This window comes from Ranitomeya imitator, chromosome 5, assembly GCF_032444005.1.
Source record: "Ranitomeya imitator isolate aRanImi1 chromosome 5, aRanImi1.pri, whole genome shotgun sequence".
Taxonomy (NCBI): domain Eukaryota; kingdom Metazoa; phylum Chordata; class Amphibia; order Anura; family Dendrobatidae; genus Ranitomeya; species Ranitomeya imitator.
Window position 1 is genome coordinate 441,640,670 of NC_091286.1, and position 21,424 is coordinate 441,662,093.

The 21,424-nt window shown below is 45.3% G+C and overlaps 1 protein-coding gene across 3 annotated transcripts in view; it reads right to left on the minus strand.

The window, feature by feature from the left end:
• Positions 1-20,007, minus strand: part of LOC138638124 (probable cation-transporting ATPase 13A4) — a 581,505-nt gene extending 561,498 nt beyond the window's left edge. For 2 of the 3 annotated variants that reach the window (XM_069727152.1, XM_069727151.1), the window contains exon 1: positions 19,870-20,007. In XM_069727152.1, coding sequence (XP_069583253.1) covers positions 19,870-19,929 — 60 coding nt within the window. In that variant the 5' untranslated portion in view covers positions 19,930-20,007. The remainder of the gene's footprint in view (positions 1-19,869) is intronic. The other variant, XM_069727153.1, reaches the window with a different exon arrangement.
• Positions 20,008-21,424: the final 1,417 nt, after the last annotated feature.

Genomic DNA, 21,424 nt, shown 5'->3' on the forward strand with positions numbered 1-21,424 from the left:
CAACAGGATAAAATGGATCCTAAAATCTGTTGGGCAATTTCTCCTGAGTACACCAATACCTCACATGTGGGGGTAAACCACTGTTTGGGCACATGGTAAAGCTCAGAAGGGAAGGAGCGCCATTTGACTTTTTGAATGAAAAATTATCTCCATCGTTAGCAGACACCATGTCGCGTTTGGAGAGCCCCTGTGTGCCTAAACTTTGGCGCTCCCCCACAAGTGACCCCATTTTGGAAACTAGACCCCCCAAGGAACTTATCTAGATGCCTAGTGAGCACTTTAAACCCTCAGGTGCTTCACAAATTGATCTGTAAAAATGAAAAAGTACTTTTTTTCACAAAAAAATTCTTTTCGCCTCAATTATTTCATTTTCACATGGGCAATAGGATAAAATGGATCATAAAATTTGTTGGGCAATTTCTCCCGAGTACGCCGATACCTCATATGTGGGGGTAAACCACTGTTTGGGCACACGGCAGGGCTCGGAAGGGAAGGCGCGCCATTTGACTTTTTGAATGGAAAATTAGCTCCAATTGTTAGCGGACACCATGTCGCGTTTGGAGAGCCCCTGTGTGCCTAAACATTGGAGCTCCCCCACAAGTGACCCCATTTTAGAAACTAGACCCCCAAGGAACTTATCTAGATGCATATTGAGCACTTTAAACCCCCAGGTGCTTCACAGAAGTTTATAACGCAGAGCCATGAAAATAAAAAATAATTTTTCTTTCCTCAAAAATTATTTTTTAGCCTGGAATTTCCTATTTTGTCAAGGGTAATAGGAGAAATTGGACCCCAAATGTTGTTGTCCAGTTTGTCCTGAGCACGCTGATACCCCATATGTGGGGGTAAACCACTGTTTGGGCGCACGGCAGGGCTCGGAAGGGAAGGCACACCATTTGGCTTTTTAAATGGAAAATTAGCTCCAATCATTAGCGGACACCATGTCACGTTTGGAGAGCCCCTGTGTGCCTAAACATTGGAGATCCCCCACAAATGACCCCATTTTGGAAACTAGACCCCCAAAGGAACTAATCTAGATGCGTGGTGAGGACTTTGAACCCCCAAGTGCTTCACAGAAGTTTATAACGCAGAGCCATGAAAATAAAAAAAATAAAAAAATTATTTTCTCAAGAATGATCTCTTAGCCTGCAATTTTTTATTTTCCCAAGGGTAACAGGAGAAATTTGACCCCAATAGTTGTTGTCCAGATTCTCCTTAGTACGCTGATACCCCATATGTGGGGGTAAACCACTGTTTGGGCACATGCCGGGGCTCGGAAATGAAGTAGTGACGTTTTGAAATGCAGACTTCGATGGAATGCTCTGTGGGCGTCACGTTGCGTTTGCAGAGCCCCTGATGTGGCTAAACAGTAGAAACCCCCCACAAGTAACCCCATTTTGGAAACTAGACCCCGAAAGGAACTTATCTAGATGTGAGGTGAGCACTTTGAACCCCCAAGTGCTTCATAGAAGTTTATAATGCAGAGCCGTGAAAATAATAAATACGTTTTCTTTCCTCAAAAATAATTATTTAGCCCAGAATTTTTTATTTTCCCAAGGGTTACAAGAGAAATTGGACCCCAAAAGTTGTTGTCCAGTTTCTCCTGAGTACGCTGATACCCCATGTGTGGGGGTAAACCACTGTTTGAGCACACGTCGGGGCTCAGAAGGGAAGTAGTGACTTTTGAAATGCAGACTTTGATGGAATGGTCTGCGGGCGTCACGTTGCGTTTGCAGAGCCCCTGGTGTGCCTAAACAGTAGAAACCCCCCACAAGTGACCCCATTTTAGAAACTAGACCCCCCAAGGAACTTATCTAGATATGTGGTGAGCACTTTGAACCCCCAAGTGCTTCACAGATGTTTACAACGCAGAGCCGTGAAAATAAAAAATCATTTTTCTTTCCTCAAAAATGATGTTTTAGCAAGCATTTTTTTATTTTCACAAGGGTAACAGGAGAATTTGGACCCCAGTAATTGTTGCGCAGTTTATCCTGAGTATGCTGGTACCCCATATGTGGGGGTAAACCACTGTTTGGGCACACGTCAGGGCTCGGAATTGAGGGAGCACCATTTGACTTTTTGAATACAAGATTGGCTGGAATCAATGGTGGCGCCATGTTGCGTTTGGAGACCCCTGATATGCCTAAACAGTGGTAACCCCTCAATTCTACCTCCAACACTAACCCCCCCACACCCCTAACCCTAATCCCAACTGTAGCCACAACCCTAATTCCAACCCTAACCCTAAGGCTATGTGCCCACGTTGCGGATTCGTGTGAAATTTTTCAGCATCATTTTTTAAAAATCCACGGGTAAAAGGCACTGTGTTTTACCTGCGGATTTTCCGCGGATTTCCAGTGTTTTTTGTGCGGATTTCACCTGCGGATTCCTATTGAGGAATAGGTGTAAAACGCTGCGGAATCCGCACAGAGAATTGACATGCTGCGGAAAATACAACGCAGCGTTTCCGCACGGTATTTTCCGCACCATGGGCACAGCGGATTTGGTTTTCCATAGGTTTACATGGAAATGTAAACCTGATAGAACACTGCTGCAAATCCGCAGCGGCCAATCCGCTGCGGATCCGCAGCCAAATCCGCACCGTGTGCACATAGCCTAATTCTAAAGGTATGTGCACACGCTGCGGAAAACGCTGCGTATCAACAGCAGTTTACCATGAGTTTACAGTTCAATGTAAACCTATGGGAAACAAAAATCGCTGTACACATGCTGCAGAAAAACTGCACGGAAACGCAGCGGTTTACATTCCGCAGCATGCCACCTCTTTCTGCGGATTCCGCAGCGGTTTTACAACTGCTCCAATAGAAAATCGTAGTTGTAAAACCGCAGTGAAATGCGCAGAAAAAACGTGGTAAATCCGCCATAAATCAGCAGCGGTTTCCGCAGCGGAAAAACAGCAGAGGACCAGAATACGTGTGCACATACCGAAACCCTAACCCTAGCCCTAACCCTAACCCTAGCCCTAACCCTAACCCTAACCCTAGCCCTAACCCTAGCCCTAACCCTAGCCCTAACCCAAACCCTAACCCTAGCCCTAACCCTAGCCCTAACCCTAACCCTAGCCCTAACCCTAACCCTAGCCCTAACCCTAGCCCTAGCCCTAACCCTAGCCCTAACCCTAGCCCTAACCCTAACCCTAGCCCTAGCCCTAACCCTAGCCCTAACCCTAGCCCTAACCCTAACCCTAGCCCTAGCCCTAGCCCTAACCCTATTCTAACATTAGTGGAAAAAAAAAATTCTTTATTTTTTTATTGTACCTACCTATGGGGATGACAAAGGAGGGCGTCATTTATTATTTTTTTTATTTTGATCACTGTGATAGATTATATCTCAGTGATCAAAATGCACTTTGGAACGAATCTGCCGGCCGGCAGATTCGGCGGGCGCACTGCGCATGCGCCCGCCATTTTGGAAGATGGTGGCGCCCAAGGAGAAGACGGACGGACCCCGGCAGGATCGGTAAGTATGATGGGGTGGGGGAGAGCATGGGGGGGGGATCGGAGCATGGGGGGGTGGATCGGAGCGCGGGGGGTGGAACGGAGCATGGGGGGTGGAACGGAGCACGGGGGGGTTGAACGGAGCACAGGGGGGTGGAACGGAGCACGGGGGGTGGATCGAAGTGCAGGGGGGGTGATTGGAGCACGGGGGGGTGATTGGAGCATGGGGGGAGCGGACAAGAGCACGGGGGGAGCGGAGCACAGGACGGAGGGGAGCCGGAGCAGTGTACCAGACAGATCGGAGGGCTGGGGGGGCGATCGGTGGGGTGGGGTGGGGGCGCATTAGTGTTTCCAGCCATGGCAGATGATATTGCAGCATTGGCCATGGCTGGATTGTAATATTTCACCAGTTTTAATAGGTGAAATATTACAAATCGCTCTGATTGGCAGTTTCACTTTCAACAGCTAATCAGAGCGATCGTAGCCACGGGGGGGTGAAGCCACCCCCCTGGGCTAAACTACCACTCCCCCTGTCCCTGCAGATCGGGTGAAATGGGAGTTAGCCCTTTCACCCGATCTGCAGGGACGCGATCTTTCCATGACGCCACATAGGCGTCATGGGTCGGATTGGCACCGACTTTCATGACGCCTACGTGGCGTCAAAGGTCGGGAAGGGGTTAAGGACTGAATCTGAAGACTGTTATTGTGTGGTGACCTATGTTCTCAGTTATCATCTGTCTACGTGTGGATATTTTTATGGCCTTAGGATGTGTTTTACAACGCATTGTATAACTCATATTTCTGCCAGATTATTGTGTAATGCCTTATTTCCCTTTGATCTTGTACTATAAAAGATCACTCTATCAATAAACTTTAGAGACTATTTGGAAAGATAACAAGCAGTTTGTTGCTATGATTATTGTGTCATAGCTTGGGTACATAAGACAGAAAAACCTGTGGAGAAATAGAAATCCCTCCTTCCCTAACATTCTTTACCACCCAGAACTGCAGATAATACATCATACATATACCATATAGTACTGCACATCTCATACCTATACCACCCAGAACTGCACATAATACATCTTACATATACCATATACTACTGCACATAAATCATACCTATACCATTGAGTACTGTACATAATACCTAGCGAGTAGTGTTGAGCATTCCGATACCGCAAGTATCGGGTATCGGCCGATACTTGCAGTATCGGAATTCCGATACCGAGTTCCGATACTTTTGTGGTATCGGGAATCGGTATCGGATCCATAGTGATGTGTAAAATAAAGAATTAAAATAAAAAATATTGATATATTCACCGCTCCGGCGGCCCCTGGACATCACCGCGGGTAACCGGCAGGCTTCTTTGTTTAAAATGAGCGCGTTTAGGACCTGAGAATGACGTCGTGGCTTCTGATTGGTCGCGTGCCGCTCATGTGACCGCCACGCGACCAATCACAAGCCGCGACGTCATTCTCAGGCACTAAACTCCTCATTCTAGGAATTTAGGACCTGCGAATGACATCGCGGCTTCTGATTGGTCGCGTGGCGGTCACATGAGCGGCACGCGACCAATCAGAAGCCGCGACGTCATTCCTCAGGTCCTAAACGCGCTCATTTTAAACAAAGAAGCCTGCCGGTTACCCGCGGTGATGTCCAGGGGCCGCCGGAGAGGTGAATATATCAATATTTTTTAGTTTAATTCTTTATTTTACACATTAATATGGATCCCAGGGCCTGAAGGAGAGTTTCCTCTCCTTCAGACCCTGGGAACCATCAGGATACCTTCCGACACTTGGTGTCCCATTGACTTGTATTGGTATCGGATATCGGTATCGGCGATATCCGATACTTTTCGGGTATCGGCCGATACTATCCAATACTGATGCTTTCAAGTATCGGACGGTATCGCTCAACACTACTAGCGAGTAAATAACAACCCAAGGCGCACCACAAGAGTATATGTACAATATACAAACTGTATCAAATATCATACGGGGTGGAGGGGAGTGATAAACCACTATATGATCCAAGAGAAAGAAAAGTATCACTCCAGTTATGCACACCAGATATATAGAAATGAAAACGTAATGCTAAATAATATGAAAACACAAGATCTTATTAACACATTACATTAAAACATAATTAAAAGCCACAACAACCAAAAAGCCCTGTCCATAACAGTCAATCAATATTCAATACAATTATATGTACAGCATATAGTAAGTGATATGACCTGGAATGCTACATGCCTGCCTATAACCACAGACTGAATAGGGGCTATATGTAGCCAGCTTGAAAAAAACAGGCCGGCAAAAAGGATAAGCCCTGTATCACCATATACATAACAATGGGCACAAAACACCAAAAGGTGCCTAGACACAAAGGAGTGCAAAATGATGCACTGTAATGCGGAAACCTGTATGGCTCATGGGACACTGATAAATGCACGACCCAAACTGACTGGTCTATAACCAAAATCCCAAAGTCACCATGCTGGTAATCAGGTGCAGCCCAAAAGCAGCCAGAGAAAACCCCAGAAAATACTGAGGTCAATATTACGCAAAGTGAAGTGGTGGCCGAGACAGGGTCTGTAGGTAGGCAGGCAAACAGGACAAGGGCCAGTGCAGCCCCACGCGTATCGCCCTCACTGATAGGGCTTCATCAGGGGAGATGATAGCGTGTGTCCCAAACCTTGTATAAATACATACCCAATAATTAAGACGAGACGGCACACCTGTGACTCAGTGGAAGTACCGCTGACCGCGCATGCGCAGAGGATCCAAGGGGCAAGTGGAAATGCCGGCCAGAGTATGACCGAAGTAGAGTCAAAAGGAGAACCAATGATACGCCCAGCAGGGCGGAGGAGAGGAGGAGCCACTGTCAGCATAAGCAACTGAAACAAAACAGCGTACCAAAAGAAACACATGTGCGCAGGCACAAAGACGCTGGAGAACCCTGCAACAGTGCGCCTGCTCCCAAGGAACTATCCATGCATGGAAATAAAATCTCTGTGTAGAGGCAACAGCAAGCGCATACAAAGGATGGAAGCATGGCCAATGATACGTACAATAGGGCGAAGCAAGGGTGGGACCTCCAAAAGTGCACACGGCCAGAGGGTAGCGAATCTCAAGGCAAATGTACGTGCGCAAGTGCAGAGGTGTCAGGAGCCCCAACCAAAGAGGCCCAATTGATGAGAATAGTAATGTGCATAGAAGCCACAACTATGAAAGAGGGCAGCATAGCGCTAATGTCAGAAGTGGAAATAACGAGCAGACCCAGTACCCACAGCAGCCATACATAGTGCATGCACAGAACAATCAACCCCCTGGGGACACTCACACATGCATAACCCAGCCAATATAAACACACAAACAAACAGACAGCCATCAGCAGAGGCCCTGCAATTGTGCAATACGCCAAAAGGTGTAAGCGATGCACCCAGAATAATTTACAAAAATGTATTGCAGACATGTATGTAGCATGTAAAAAATTGATATACAAACTGTCTTTATTAATCTCCAAAGCAAATGTCACAAATGTATAAATATATTACACACATGAACTGTTAACAATATAGAGTTAAATATCTAGAATAAAAAATCCAGGGCCGGGAAGACTGAGTTTGAAACTGTAGCGACCATACCTCAAACGGTGTACCTGAAGCCTGGGTAGGATACGCATACGTTGGCGAAGGCCTATCCTGCATGAAAAAGAAGAAAATCCCGGGGAACCCCAAGACAGAAAAATCCGAAGACAAACCTGTGCCCACTGAGCCAGGGAGAGTGGAGCCAAGCACCAGTGCTAGTCTAACTATATCTGATGTCCCATGAGCCAAGGATACCTAGATTTTATAATGCATGCGTAGGCATACTAGCAAAAAGTTGGCCCTTATCAAAATCCCATCTTATCCATGCAATATGTTTGAAATACAAATAAGTATAAGCAGGAAAAAGAGATAATAAACCTCTCAGATAACATATCCCATCAATAAATGTAAAGTGCAGTGCATATGAGGTACAGCCACCAATAGGCCGATAAAATGGGGCCATAAGGGGGAGGTAACCCCCACAAAAGACCCAATGGAACCACGAGCAGCCCATCTGTGGAACATCACAAAATAGTAGTCCCAAAACGGCTGCCGTAAAAATCCAGCTATAGACACAACACAACGTCAACATTATATGAACAAGTCCTCAGTAAGGGCTCCAGTTTGAAAGTAAGAAGTCCATTTTATTTAGAAGAAGGACGACTCCCACTCAAATATGATCTTCAGTCATGGCATGACTCGAAAAGAAGGGTCCAGGTATGTCTGATCCATAGAGACAACTAGACCATGAAGTAGGAGGCCAAAAGGATCTCATCCCAGGAAGCCTGTAAACAGGAGCTCTTCATTAAGACCTGCTGGGGCAACAGAAGAAAGATTGAAAATCCAGCGAGATTCACAGCGTAACAAAGACGGCTTGAGTGGACCCCCCTGTTGGAAATTTGGACGCGCTCCAAGCCAACCACCTTGGTATTTGTCACCCGGCCCACATGATGAGTAAGACACTGGGCAGCTACAGGGGTGAGAACTTTGCCTTTAGAAAGATCATTGGAGGCCAAATTGATTGTGGAGAACTGCTTCTGCACTCTCCGTCGCAGGTCCTGCGAAGTTTGACCCACATATGTAAGTTGACAAGGGCAAATCAGGGCGTAAATAACACACGTGGTCTTGCAGTTTATATATGAAGAGAGTCTATGTCGACTACCATCCTTGGGATGAACGCAAAAGTCCCTTGTAGTCCCCATACGTGAGCAAATACTGCAACCCCCATAGGCAAATGAACCTCGGAGTTTAATGCCCCGGTTAGTGCTTAGAGTTTGTCTCTTATAGTGGCTCCTGGACAACATATCCCTGAAATTAGGAGCTCTTCTGGGTTGTTCACTGACCACATCAGCAGTTTGAAGGTCCGTCGTCAGGATATCCCAGTGCCTACGTAAAATAGCCTTGATGCTACCCCAGTTGTTATTGTAACCCGTGATAAACCTAGGTTTATCATCACGTACCTTGGTAGATGCAAGTAATAGAGAATCCTGGGTGTGAAGTCTTGCTCGTTGGAGTGCTGTAGAAATACTTATGTACGGGTAATGCCTTTCTTTGAAACGATTCGTAAGTTTTTGTGCTTCCACTCGAAAATCCACATCGGTCGTGCAATTCCTTCTCACTCTCAGAAATTGGCCGACGGGTACTCCATCCCTAGTATGCTGTGGGTGAAAGCTTCTGTAATCCAGCAGGCTGTTAGTGGCCATCGGCTTCCGAAATAACTTTGTGGAGATGGAGCCATCCTCTTCAATCTTTATTTGTAGGTCAAGGTAAGTAGCTACAGAGGATGACACAGAGTAAGTCAATAGAATGTTATGTGTATTCATATTGAAGGAATCAATATAACTCCTACACTCCTCCATAGTGCCTAGCCAGATAAAGAAAACATTGTTGATGTATCGTGACTAATGGACAATCTTACTCCTGTAGACCGATGATGGGTAGACCACCGTGGCCTCCCACCACCCCAAGAACAGGTTTGCCAGGGCCGGTGCACACCTGGCACCCATGGCCACACCCGACGTTTGTAAGTAGTATATTCTGTCGAACAGAAAGTAGTTGTGACTCAAGATGAAGTCGAGCAGGTCCACCACCAGAGAGTCATGCATGCGGTCCGAATGTTCCACCAAATCTAGAAAATATAAAACCGCCGTTATAACATCCTCGTGGCTAATGTTGGAATAAAGTGACTTGATGTCACACGTCACCAACAGAGCCCCTGGTCCATGGACTGATGGAGGTAGGAATCGGTTTCCACACTGTAATAGGTCTACTGTGGCCCCCCTTTTTCTCTAGTACCATCCATCAGGGTCTTCTCCGAACTGACCAAAAAAGACATTATGTTCATGCCCTTACTACCATTGCTTCCTTCCAATTTGAGTAGGGAGGAAAAACGGCCTTTGTCTAACCTTAAGAACAATGATTCTTTCTTGATTAAAGAGGCAGACAAGGGGGGCAATGTGGTCCTTTGGCCACATGCCCTCTATCTGGAGGAGGCGAATCGACAACTAGGAAATCAGAGGTTCTACAAAAAGCTTCCGTCAGATCCCTTGGTCGTTTTTGGTGCCCGCTTCAGGGCTCTCTTGGAAAGGGCCAGGGACCTTGGCATCATCAATCACCAAGAATTTCAGTTCCTGTAGGTTGAATGTCCCACCACGGCAACATTCTATATGTTGCCTAAGGTCCAGAAGGACATCCGCAGGCCGCCGGACCAGCCGATTGTGGCCAGCATTGGCAGCCTGTGTGAGAAAGCCTGTATCTACATGGACTACTTCCTGCAACCACTAGTTAAGAACTTACCATCCTTTGTGAAGGACTCAGCCCACTTTATTAACATCTGTCGCTCCTTGAAGCTGCCGCCAGGGGCTCTATTGGTGACGTGTGAAGTCGAGTCACTTTATTCCAACATTAGCCACGAGGATGGTATAATGGCTGTTTTATATTTTCTAGATTTGGTGGAACATTCGGACCGCATGCATGACTCTCGGGTGGTGGACCTGCTCGACTTCATCTTGAGGCACAACTACATTCTGTTCGACAGAACATACAACTTACAAATGTCGGGTGTGGCCATGGGTGCCAGGTGTGCACCGACCCTGGCAAACCTGTTCTTGGGGTGGTGGGAGGCCACGGTGGTCTACCCATCATCGGTCTTCAGGAGTAAGATTGTCCATTGGTCACGATACATCGACGATGTTTTCTTTATCTGGATAGGCACTATGGAGGAGTGTAGGAGTTATATTGATTCCTTGAATATGAATACACATAACATTCTATTGACTTACTCTGTGTCATCCTCCATAGCTACTTACCTTGACCTACAAATAAAGATTGAAGAGGATGGCTCCATCTCCACAAAGTTATTTCGGAAGCCGATGGCCACTAACAGCCTGCTGGATTACATAAGCTTTCACCCACAGCATACTAGGGATGGAGTGCCCGTCGGCCAATTTCTGAGAGTGAGGAGGAATTGCACGACTGATGTGGATTTTCGAGTGGAAGCACAAAAACTTACAAATCGTTTCAAAGAAAGGCATTATCTGCACAGAAGTATTTCTACAGCATTCCAACGAGCAAGACTTCACACCCAGGATTGCCTATTACTTGCGTCTACCAAGGTACGTGTTGATAAGCCTAGGTTTATCACGGGTTACAATAACAACTGGGGTAGCATCAAGGCTATTTTACGTATGCTCTAGGATATCCTGACGACGGACCTTCAAACTGCTGATGTGGTCAGTGGACAACCCCTGTTGGTAGCCAGAAGAGCTCCTAATTTCAGGGATATGTTGTCCAGGAGCCACTATAAGAGACAAACTCTAAGCACTAACCGGGGCATTAAACTCCGAGGTTTATTTGCCTGTGGGGGTTGCAGTATTTGCTCACATATGGGGACTACAAGGGACTTTTTTGTTCATCCCAGGGATGGTTGTCGACATAGACTTTCTTCATATATAAACTGCAAGACCACGTGTGTTATTTACGCCCTGATTTGCCCTTGTCAACTTATATATGTGGGTCAAACTTCGCTGGACCTGCGATGGAGAGTGCAGAAGCACTTCTCCACAATCAATTTGGCCTCCAATGATCTTTCTAAAGGCAAAGTTCTCACCCCTGTAGCGGCCCATTTTCTTACTCATCATGTGGGCCGGGTGACACATACCAAGGTGATTGGCTTGGAGCACGTCCAAATTTCCAACAGGTGGGTCCACTCAAGCCGTCTTTGTTACGCTATGAATCTCGCTGGATTTTCAATCTTTCTTCTGTTGCCCCAGCAGGTCTTAATGAAGAGCTCCTGTTTACAGGCTTCCTGGGATGAGATCCTTTTGGCCTCCTACTTCATGGTCTAGTTGCCTCTATGGATCGGACATACCTGGACCCTTCTTTCCAAGTCATGACATGAGGGACTTTGAAGATCATATTTGAGTGGGAGTCGTCCTTCTTCTAAATAAAATGGACTTCTTACATTCAAACTGGAGCCCTTACTGAGGACTTGTTCATATAATATGGACGTTGTGTTGTGTCTATAGCTGGATTTTTACAGCAGCCGTTTTGGGACTACTATTTCGTGATGTTCCACAGATGGGCTGCTCGTGGTTCCATTGGGTCTTTTGTGGGGGTTTCCCCCCCCTTATGGCCCCATTTTATCGGCCTATTGGTGGCTGTACCTCATATGCACTGCACTTTACATTTATTGATGGGATATATTATCTGAGAGGTTTATTATCTCTTTTTCCTGCTTATACTTATTTGTATTTCAAACATATTGCATGGATAAGATGGGATTTTGATAAGGGCCAACTTTTTGCTAGTATGCCTACGCATGCATTATAAAATCTAGGTATCCTTGGCTCATGGGACATCAGATATAGTTAGACTAGCACTGGTGCTTGGCTCCACTCTCCCTGGCTCAGTGGGCACAGGTTTGTCTTCGAATTTTTCTGTCTTGGAGTTCCCCGGGATTTTCTTCTTTTTCATGCAGGATAGGCCTTCGCCAACGTATGCATATCCTACCCAGGCTTCAGGTATACCGCTTGAGGTATGGTCGCTACGGTTTTAAACTCAGCCTTCCCAGCCCTGGATTTTTTACTCTGGATTTTTTACTCTATATTGTTAACAGTTCGTGTGTGTAATATATTTATACATTTGTGACATTTGCTTTGGAGATTAATAAAGACAGTTTGTATATCAATTTTGTACATGCTACATACATGTCTGCAACACATTATTGTAAATCATTCTTGGTGCATCGCTTACACCTTTTGGCATCTTGCACAATTGCAGGGCCTCTGCTGATGGCTGTCTGTTTGTTTGTGTGTTTATATTGGCTGGGTTATGCATGTGTGAGTGTCCCCCGGAGGTTGATTGCTCTGTGCATGCACTATGTATGGCTGCTGTGGGTACTGGGTTCGCTCGTTATTTCCACTTCTGACGTTAGTGCTATGCTGCCCTCTTTCATAGTTGTGACTTCTATACACATTACTATTCTCATCAATTGGGCCTCTTTGGTTGGGGCTCCGGACGCCTCTGCACTTGCGCACGTACATTTGCCTTGAGATTACCCTCTGGCTGTGCGCACTTTCGGAGGTCCCACCCTTGCTTCGCCCTATTGTACGTATCATTGGCCATGCTTCCATCCTTTGTATGCGCTTTCTGTTGCCTGTACACAGAGATTTTATTTCCATGCATGGATAGTTCCTTGGGAGCAGGCGCATTGTTGCTGGGTTCTCCGGCGTCTTTGCGCCTGCGCACATGTGTTTCTTTTGGTACGCTGTTTTGTTTCAGTCGCTTACGCTGACAGTGGCTCCTCCTCTCCTCCACCCTGCTGGGCGTATTATTGGTTCTCCTTTTGACTCTACTCCGGTCCTACTCTTGCCGGCATTTCCACTTTCCCCCTGGATCCTCTGCGCATGCACGGTCAGCGGTACTTCCACTGAGTCACAGGTGTGCCGTCTCTTCTTAATCATTGGGTATGTATTTATACAAGGTTTGGGACACACGCTATCATCTCCCCAGATGAAGCCCTATCAGTGAGGGCAATATGGGTGGGGCTGCACTGGCCCTTGTCCTGTTTGCCTGCCTACCTACGGACCCTGTCTTTGCCACCACTTTACTTTGGGTAATATTGACCTCAGTATTTTCTGGGGTTTTCTCTGGCTGCTTTTGTGCTGCACCTGATTACCAGCATGGTATAAAAATAAAGATTATTATTATTATTTTTATTATTATGGTGACTTTGGGATTTTGGTTATAGACCAGTCAGTTTGTGTTGTGCATTTATCAGTGTCCCATGAGCCATACAGGTTTCCACATTAAGGTACTGTCACACTAGACGATATCGCTAGCGATCCGTGACGTTGCAGCGTCCTCGCTAGCGATATCGTCCAGTGTGACAGGCAGCAGCGATCAGGCCCCTGCTGGGAGATCGCTGGTCGGGGAAGAAAGTCCAGAACTTTATTTAGTCGCTGGACTCCCCGTAGACATCGCTGAATCGGCGTGTGTGACACCGATTCAGCGATGTCTTCACTGGTAACCAGGGTAAACATCGGGTAACTAAGCGCAGGGCCGCGCTTAGTAACCCGCTGTTTACCCTGGTTACCAGCGTAAAAAAACAAACAGTACATACTTACATTCAGCTGTCTGTCCCTTGCCGTCTGGTTCCTGCACTGACTGCTGGCCGTAAAGTGAAAGCAGAGCACAGCCACAGCGGTGAGTCACCGCTGTGTGACTCACTGCTGTGCTGTGCTTTCACTTTCACTTTACGGCCAGCAGTCAGTGCAGGAACCAGACGGCAAGGGACAGACAGCTGAATGTAAGTATGTACTGTTTGTTTTTTTACGCTGATAACCAGGGTAAACATCGGGTTACTAAGCGCGGCCCTGCGCTTAGTTACCCGATGTTTACCCTGGTTACCGGGTGTAATGACCAGAGGTCCGAATAAGATCCAGTGAGTCACAAACCAAGACCAAGGCAGAAATCTCCAACGGTATTTACTCAAAGGCAAATTAATCAAGGTAATATGGAGAATATTAAGGCAGATGCACCCCAAAGATACACTAGCTCAGCAGCAGCTGAAATCACTGTGCCACTCCAAGGTCTCCTGAGAACTGTATACTACAACAGACTAGTAAGAAATTTACCTAACAGGCAACTAAAAACAGGAACAAGTGTAAATTGAATGTAGTGTTATTAAGGGAGCCCCTGGAATGGCACATTGAGTATAACTTACACAACTCTAATATAAGATACACCTCTAAAGTAACAATTTTACACTCTGAGCAGAGATACCCGGGTATCTATAACTATGGTACCGTATCCTGAAATGGATTTCCTCTCAGGCAGGAATCCGCACAGGCTGCAGCCAATCCTTATCTTCAGCGCCAATAAGTTACAGCAAGCTCCTCTTGTCTTGTCGGCCGATGCCGAGCCCAAACGCCGGGGACTTAGTTAGTGGTCTCACGATGTAGTCTCTGCTTCTGTAGCTCCTAGGAATGCTTCCACGACAATCCGTCCGTCTCTGTATCAGCAGTCTGCCCAGACTTGTTTCTCCACTCAATGCACAGGGAATCCACAGACTTCCAAATTCGTACTGGGTTCTTAGCAAAGTCTCCGTCTTTACTTAGATAAAGGGTTAGCTCCTCTCCAGGAAACGTTAGCAACACAAGTCTCTCACAGAGTTAAACAAAAGGTTAGCTCTTCTCCAGGGGAACGTTAGCAAAAAAAAGTCTCTCAAAAGCTTCTTTTCCTCCAAAAACACTTGCAGTAAATCCACACAGTCTCTTTTTAAGATCTCACAGCAGCTTCTCCTTTTCTTCCCGCCTTTTCTCTCTCAGCTCTCACTTCTCACTTTCACTTTACACTCGAGACACTAGACCCCACCCCGCAGCACACATTGTCTCTGGGAGGTCTGTCCTCTGCTGCAACAGGCAAAAACCACAGGGTCCTAGTGCCCTCTCAGTGGGACTACAGTTCACCCTCTTACACCGGGGACCTCGGGATCGTTGGTCGCTGGAGAGCTGTCTGTGTGACAGCTCTCCAGCGACCAAACAGCGACGCTGCAGCGATCCGGATCGTTGTCGGTATCGCTGCAGCGTCGCTAAGTGTGACGGTACCTTTACAGTGCATCATTTTGCACTCCTTTGTGTCTAGGCACCTTTTGGTGTTTTGTGCCCATTGTTATGTATATGGTGGTACTGGGCTTATCCTTTTTGCCGGCCTGTTTTTTTCAAGCTGGCTACATATAGCCCCTATTCAGTCTGTGGTTATAGGCAGGCATGTAGCATTTCAGGTCATATCACTTACTATATGCTGTACATATAATTGTATTGAATATTGATTGACTGTTATAAACAGGGCTTTTTGGTTGTTGTGGCTTTTAATAATGTTTTAATGTGGAGTGTTAATAAAATCTTGTGTTTTCATATATTTTAGCATTACGTTTTCATTTCTATATGTGTGGTGTGCATAACTGGAGTGATACTTTTTTTTTCTCTTGGACTGTACATAATACCTTACGTTAGCACTGCTGCTTTTCAGCTCTGAGGTCTTTGGTTCAAATCCCACCAAGGACAACATCTGCAAAAAGATTATATATTCTCCCTGTGTTTGCGTGGGTTTCCTCCCACACTCAAAAGACATACTGATTGTGAGCCCCAATGGGGACAGTGATAATGATTTCTGCTAAGCGAATATGATGGTGCTATTTAAGCAAATAAAATAAATAATACATACTATATCAGAATATAACCATTCTTTACTAGATAAATGTCTTCAACAGACCACTGAGCTCAAATCACAGAGCTCAAATCGGACTGAGAAAAAAATCGCAACATGCTGTGATTTGCAGCGTATCTCGGATGAGACTCGCCAATGGATGCGAGAAAAAAATGCACAGCACTCGCACCATGTGAGTGCTGTCCGTTTTTTACACACCGATAATTCATGTGCGATGTACAGTAAAAGCACAGTGCATTTTCCCACGGTCCAGAGTTCACCGCAGTTCAGGCTGTGAGGGAGCGCAGCTTCAGTGACGTCACCGCAAGTCACTGAAGCTCTGCTCCCAGCATCTCTCTCATTCACCAGTGATTTTCAGCCGGGACAATCACATCTTGGCACAGTCCAGGTTGAAAATTGTATATTCCCCAGATATGGATTACTGCGTGGGACACAACGACGGCAAGTATGGGTTTATTGTGGGTTTGTTATTTTACTTTTATTACAGGAGATCGAGGGATTTGCAGGAATTAGTGTGGTTGTATGTATGATTTATTTAAGAATATGAAAGGAGGCTGTGACTTTATTTCAATTAAACTATTTTTTACTGGGTGTCTGTGTTTTCTTAACAATTTGACTATGAGGTTAGTAATAGGGGCGTCTTATTGATGCCTTTCCATTGCTAACCTTTGGGCTTGATGTCACAAAGGTGTCATCAACCCCCACAACTATTACCCCACTTGCCACCGCTACAGGGCAAGTGGGAAGAGGGAGGTTAAGTGCCAGAATTGGCACATCTTAGAGATACGCATTTTCTGAGGGGGCTCAGTGCTGATGTTTTTGGCCAGGGGGGCCAATATCCATGGCCTCTTCCTAGGCTTTTAATATCAGCCCACAGCCGTCTGCATCTGCATATCCTTTGCTGGATATTAATTATATGGAGGCCCCACGTCATTTTTTGGGGGCTCCCCTATTTTAATAGACAGTAAATGCTAAGAATACAGCTGTGATCTGATATTAATAGCCTAGGAAGCTCCATGGGTATTATCCCCTTCCCAGGCTCTAAACATCTGCCCTCAGTCATTTGCTTTCTCTCTGCTGGTTGTGAAAATTGCGCGGGAGCCCACGCCCTTTTTTCCATAAAATAATCTTTTTTAATAAAATATATGTCCAGTAATTTGCACACACAATGTACTAATTGTATTTGTCACTTGACATCTATATATCTACATTTTCTATATGTATTTACTGTATGTAATCCATCTCTTCTATCCTGTCGGTTCCTGCAGTGAATTTACAGAACCCAACAGATGTATTTCCCGCTTGTCTTCTATCTATCTCTCTATGCAATATAATAACATATATATATAAGTGTGTGTCACTGACATCTATATATATATATATTTATATATATATATATATATATACAGTACAGACCAAAAGTTTTGACACACCTTCTCATTTAAAGATTTTTCTGTCTTTTCATGACTATGAAAATTGTACATTTACACTGAAGGCATCAAAACTATGAATTAACACATGTGGAATTATATACTTAACAAAAAAGTCTGAAGCAACTGAAAATATGTCTTATATTCTAAGTTCTTTCAAAGTAGCCACCTTTTGCTTTGATGACTGCTTTGCACACTCTTGGCATTCTCTTGATGAGCTTCAAGAGGTAGTCACCGGGAATGGTCTTCCAACAATCTTGAAGTTGTTCCCAGAGATGCTTAGCACTTATTGGCCCTTTTGCCTTCACTCTGCGGTCCAGCTCACCGCAAGCCATCTCGATTGGGTTCAGGTCTGGTGACTGTGGAGGCCAGGTCATCTGGCGTAGCACCCCATCACTCTCCTTCTTGGTCAAATAGCCCCTACACAGCCTGGAGGTGTGTTTGAGGTCATTGTCCTGTTCAAAAATAAATGATGGTCCAACTAAACGCAAACCGGATGGAATAGCATGCCGCTGCAAGATGCTGTGGTAGACATGCTGGTTCAGTATGCCTTCAATTTTGAATAAATACCCAACAGTGTCACCAGCAAAGCACCCCCACACCATCACACCTCCTCCTCCATGCTTCACAGTGGGAACCAGGCATGTAGAGTCCATCCATTCACCTTTTCTGCATCGCACAAAAAATGGTGGTTGGAAGCAAAGATTTCAAATTTGGACTCATCAGACCAAAAGCACAGATTTCCACTGGTCTAATGTCCATTCCTTGTGTTCTTTAGCCCAAACAAGTCTCTTCTGCTTGTTGCCTGTCCTTAGCAGTGGTTTCCAGCAGCTATTTTACCATGAAGGCCTGCTGCACAAAGTCTCTTCTTAACAGTTGTTGTAGAGATGTGTCTGCTGCTAGAACTCTGTGTGGCATTGACCTGGTCTCTAATCTGAGCAGCTGTTAACCTGTGATTTCTGAGGCTGGTGACTCAGATAAACTTATCCTCAGAAGCAGAGGTGACTGTTGGTCTTCCTTTCCTGGGGCAGTCCTCATGTGAGTCACTTTCTTTGTAGTGCTTGATGGTTTTTGCCACTGCACTTGGGGACACTTTCAAAGTTTTCCCAATTTTTCGGTCTGACTGACCTTCATTTCTTACAGTAATGATGGCCACTCCTTTTTCTTTATTTAGCTGCTTTATTCTTGCCATAATACAAAATCTAACAGTCTATTCTGTAGGACTATCAACTGTGTATCCACCAGACTTCTGCACAATACAACTGATGGTCCCAACACCATCTATAAGGCAAGAAATCCCACTTATTAAACCTGACAGGGCACACCTGTGAAGTGAAAACCATTCCCGGTAACTACCTCTTGAAGCTCATCAAGAGAATGCCAAGAGTGTGCAAAGCAGTCATCAAATCAAAAAGTGGCTACTTTGAAGAACCTAGAATATAAGGCATAATTTCAGTTGTTTCACATTTTTTTGTTAAGTATATAACTCCACATGTGTTAATTCATAGTTTTGATGCCTTCAGTATGAATGTACAATTTTCATGGTCATGAAAATACAGAAAAATCTTTAAATGAGAAGGTGTGTCAAAACTTTTGGTCTGTACTATATATATATATATATATATATATATATATATATATATATATATATATATTATTATTATTATTATTTATTTATATAGCACCATTGATTCCATGGTGCTGTACATGAGAAGGGGTTACATACAAGTTACAGATATCACATACAGTAAACAAACTAACAATGACGGACTGATACAGAGGGGCGAGGACCCTGCCCTTGCGGGCTTACATTCTACAGGATGGTGGGGAAGGAGACAGTAGGTTGAGGGTTGCAGGAGCTCCGGTGTTGGTGAGGCGGTAGCGTCGATAGTGATGAGGCGGCAGCGGTGTTAGTGCAGGCTGTAGGCTTTCCTGAAGAGATGAGTTTTCAGGTTCCGTCTGAAGGATCCGACTGTGGTTGATAGTCGGACATGTTGGGGCAGAGAGTTCCAGAGGATGGGGGATTAATCCCTGCTTAGCTGCAATGCCTATATATATGTGTGTGTGTGTGTTTTGACGAACATTGCCTCTGAAAATGATGTGTAAATGACCGAGAGCTGCTGTATGTAAAAGCTCATGTTAAAATCACATTGCCATTGGATAGCAATTGCAATGCACTGGGGTGTAAATCGGATGCTAGGTGTGAAAATCGCATTGTACTCACATGACACTCGCATGGCACTTGTCCTTTTTTCGGTCCAGATTATGGAACTTTTTTTTCACGTATATGGGTATGTACCCTTTCACTCATTTCTGGATTAGTTGCTTCAAAAAGTTTTCACTATAAGACATCACATATATTTTTTGGGGACGAACACAGGCAGAAGAGCACCTTTGTGCAAGAACAGTATGTTGGCCCTTTGCAGTCCAATAATGTGTCTATGACAGAAGCTGCTTTCTGCTTTGGAGGTAGAAATGGGCCCTGAGCAGCTGCCAAGGTTGCAACAATATTATGTCCACACCTGTTTATAATACATGACCATGACAATATTCATCTTACTTAACATTATCCAAGACTCTAGTAAGTAATATTAGTAAAATGAAGATGATGTATATTATGATACTGTGATCTTGTTTTCATATTAAATGTCACCTTACCATTTCATTCTCCTCCCCCGGGTTCAGCAGGGCACGTGTACCTGTCTTCTTGGCATCCATCTCTTGTGTCTTCTGTATAACTAGGACACCAGGAGCTTCAGTATGTGCACAGCCGTCTCTCAGGGCTCAGAGTGGATGTCTTCAGTAGCTCCTATTCTTTTAACATTACTAAGAACACACCCTTCTTTAAATCCTTTCCACTAAATGACCAATAGGCTTTGGTGCTGCACTTCACTCTATTGTATTCATACAGAAATTTTTTCGTCAGACTGGCGTGTGCTGAAACTATTAATACACTTGTTCTGTGTTATGCTGATTTCCCTGGTAAATCATGGAAAGTTCTTGGCTTCTTCAGCATTTGATTTATAATACTACAGATTACAGAAATAATTCGGTCAGAGAAAAAACTACAGCACAATGCTGGAATCGAACAGTGTTCGAATGAAAATGTCTTAAAGAGGCTTTATGTTTTCTCCCCAGTTCAACTTTCAGGTCATTTTCTAAGTAATACTTGTAAATAATTCAGTCACCTAGTTATCAAATATCAGATGTTATCCCCTGTGAGACAGTGACTGGCGTTATTGTGAATGGTCGGTATGTGTCACAGAGGCGGAGGTCCTCTGCGCTGTAAGCCTGGATTGTTGCTCTGGGAGTTGTAGTTCCATGAGTTTATTTAGTTTATAAGGGGCTGGACTTGCAGGTTAGCTGCAGAGCTGGGCGGGCCTGGCTATCTGTCACTGACATGGTTTGTGGAACCACTGTTCCACGGACCGTGGAGAGCCTGGAGGGGCTCGACTAAGCGAGTACCTGACTTTTCACTAGAGCCTCTGATGGGGAGGTTAGACTTGGCTTCCCATTAATGCTAGGTGCCACTCCAGGACAGACGCACGGATGCATAGCAGCTGGACCCAGAGGACAGACTGAATGGAGCAGCAGGAATAGCTTATATCAGAGTGCAGCGGACCAAGTTCATATCGGAGTGCAGCAGACAGGATCGGGATCAGAGTGCAGCAGGCAGGATCTGGATCAGAGTGCAGCAGGCATGAATTGCATCACAGTGTAGCAGGGAGGATTTGCACTTAGAGTGCAACAGGCAGGAATTGCGTAATAGTGCAGCGGGCAGGATTTGTACCAGGGTGCAGCAAACAGGATTTGCACTGGTATGCAACCTTACACAACTAAGACTATAAACAGGAAGGTTGCTCAGACACCTCCTCAGTCGGGAGGAAGCAATATATGCATACTGCCACACAGCCATTGGCTTGGGAGGGTATAGCAAGTGAAAGCGTTGGCCCTTTAAGCGGACAGTAGCGCATGCTCTAAGAAGATGGCTAGAGGCCCAGCTGGAAGCTCTGCTGGTAGCATGCGGAGCACAAGAAAGGGAAGAACTGACTGCAGCGTGGGTGAGTGAAGTGACTCGCCGGGAGCCCTGCTTACACTAACCACTTACCTCCCATCAATGCGTGTGTCTCATGGGATATAATGAGACTGTTGTTTGGTCACATGGTCTCTGTGTTGGAAGGTCCTGGAAGTCCATGATGGCTGTCTAAGTTGA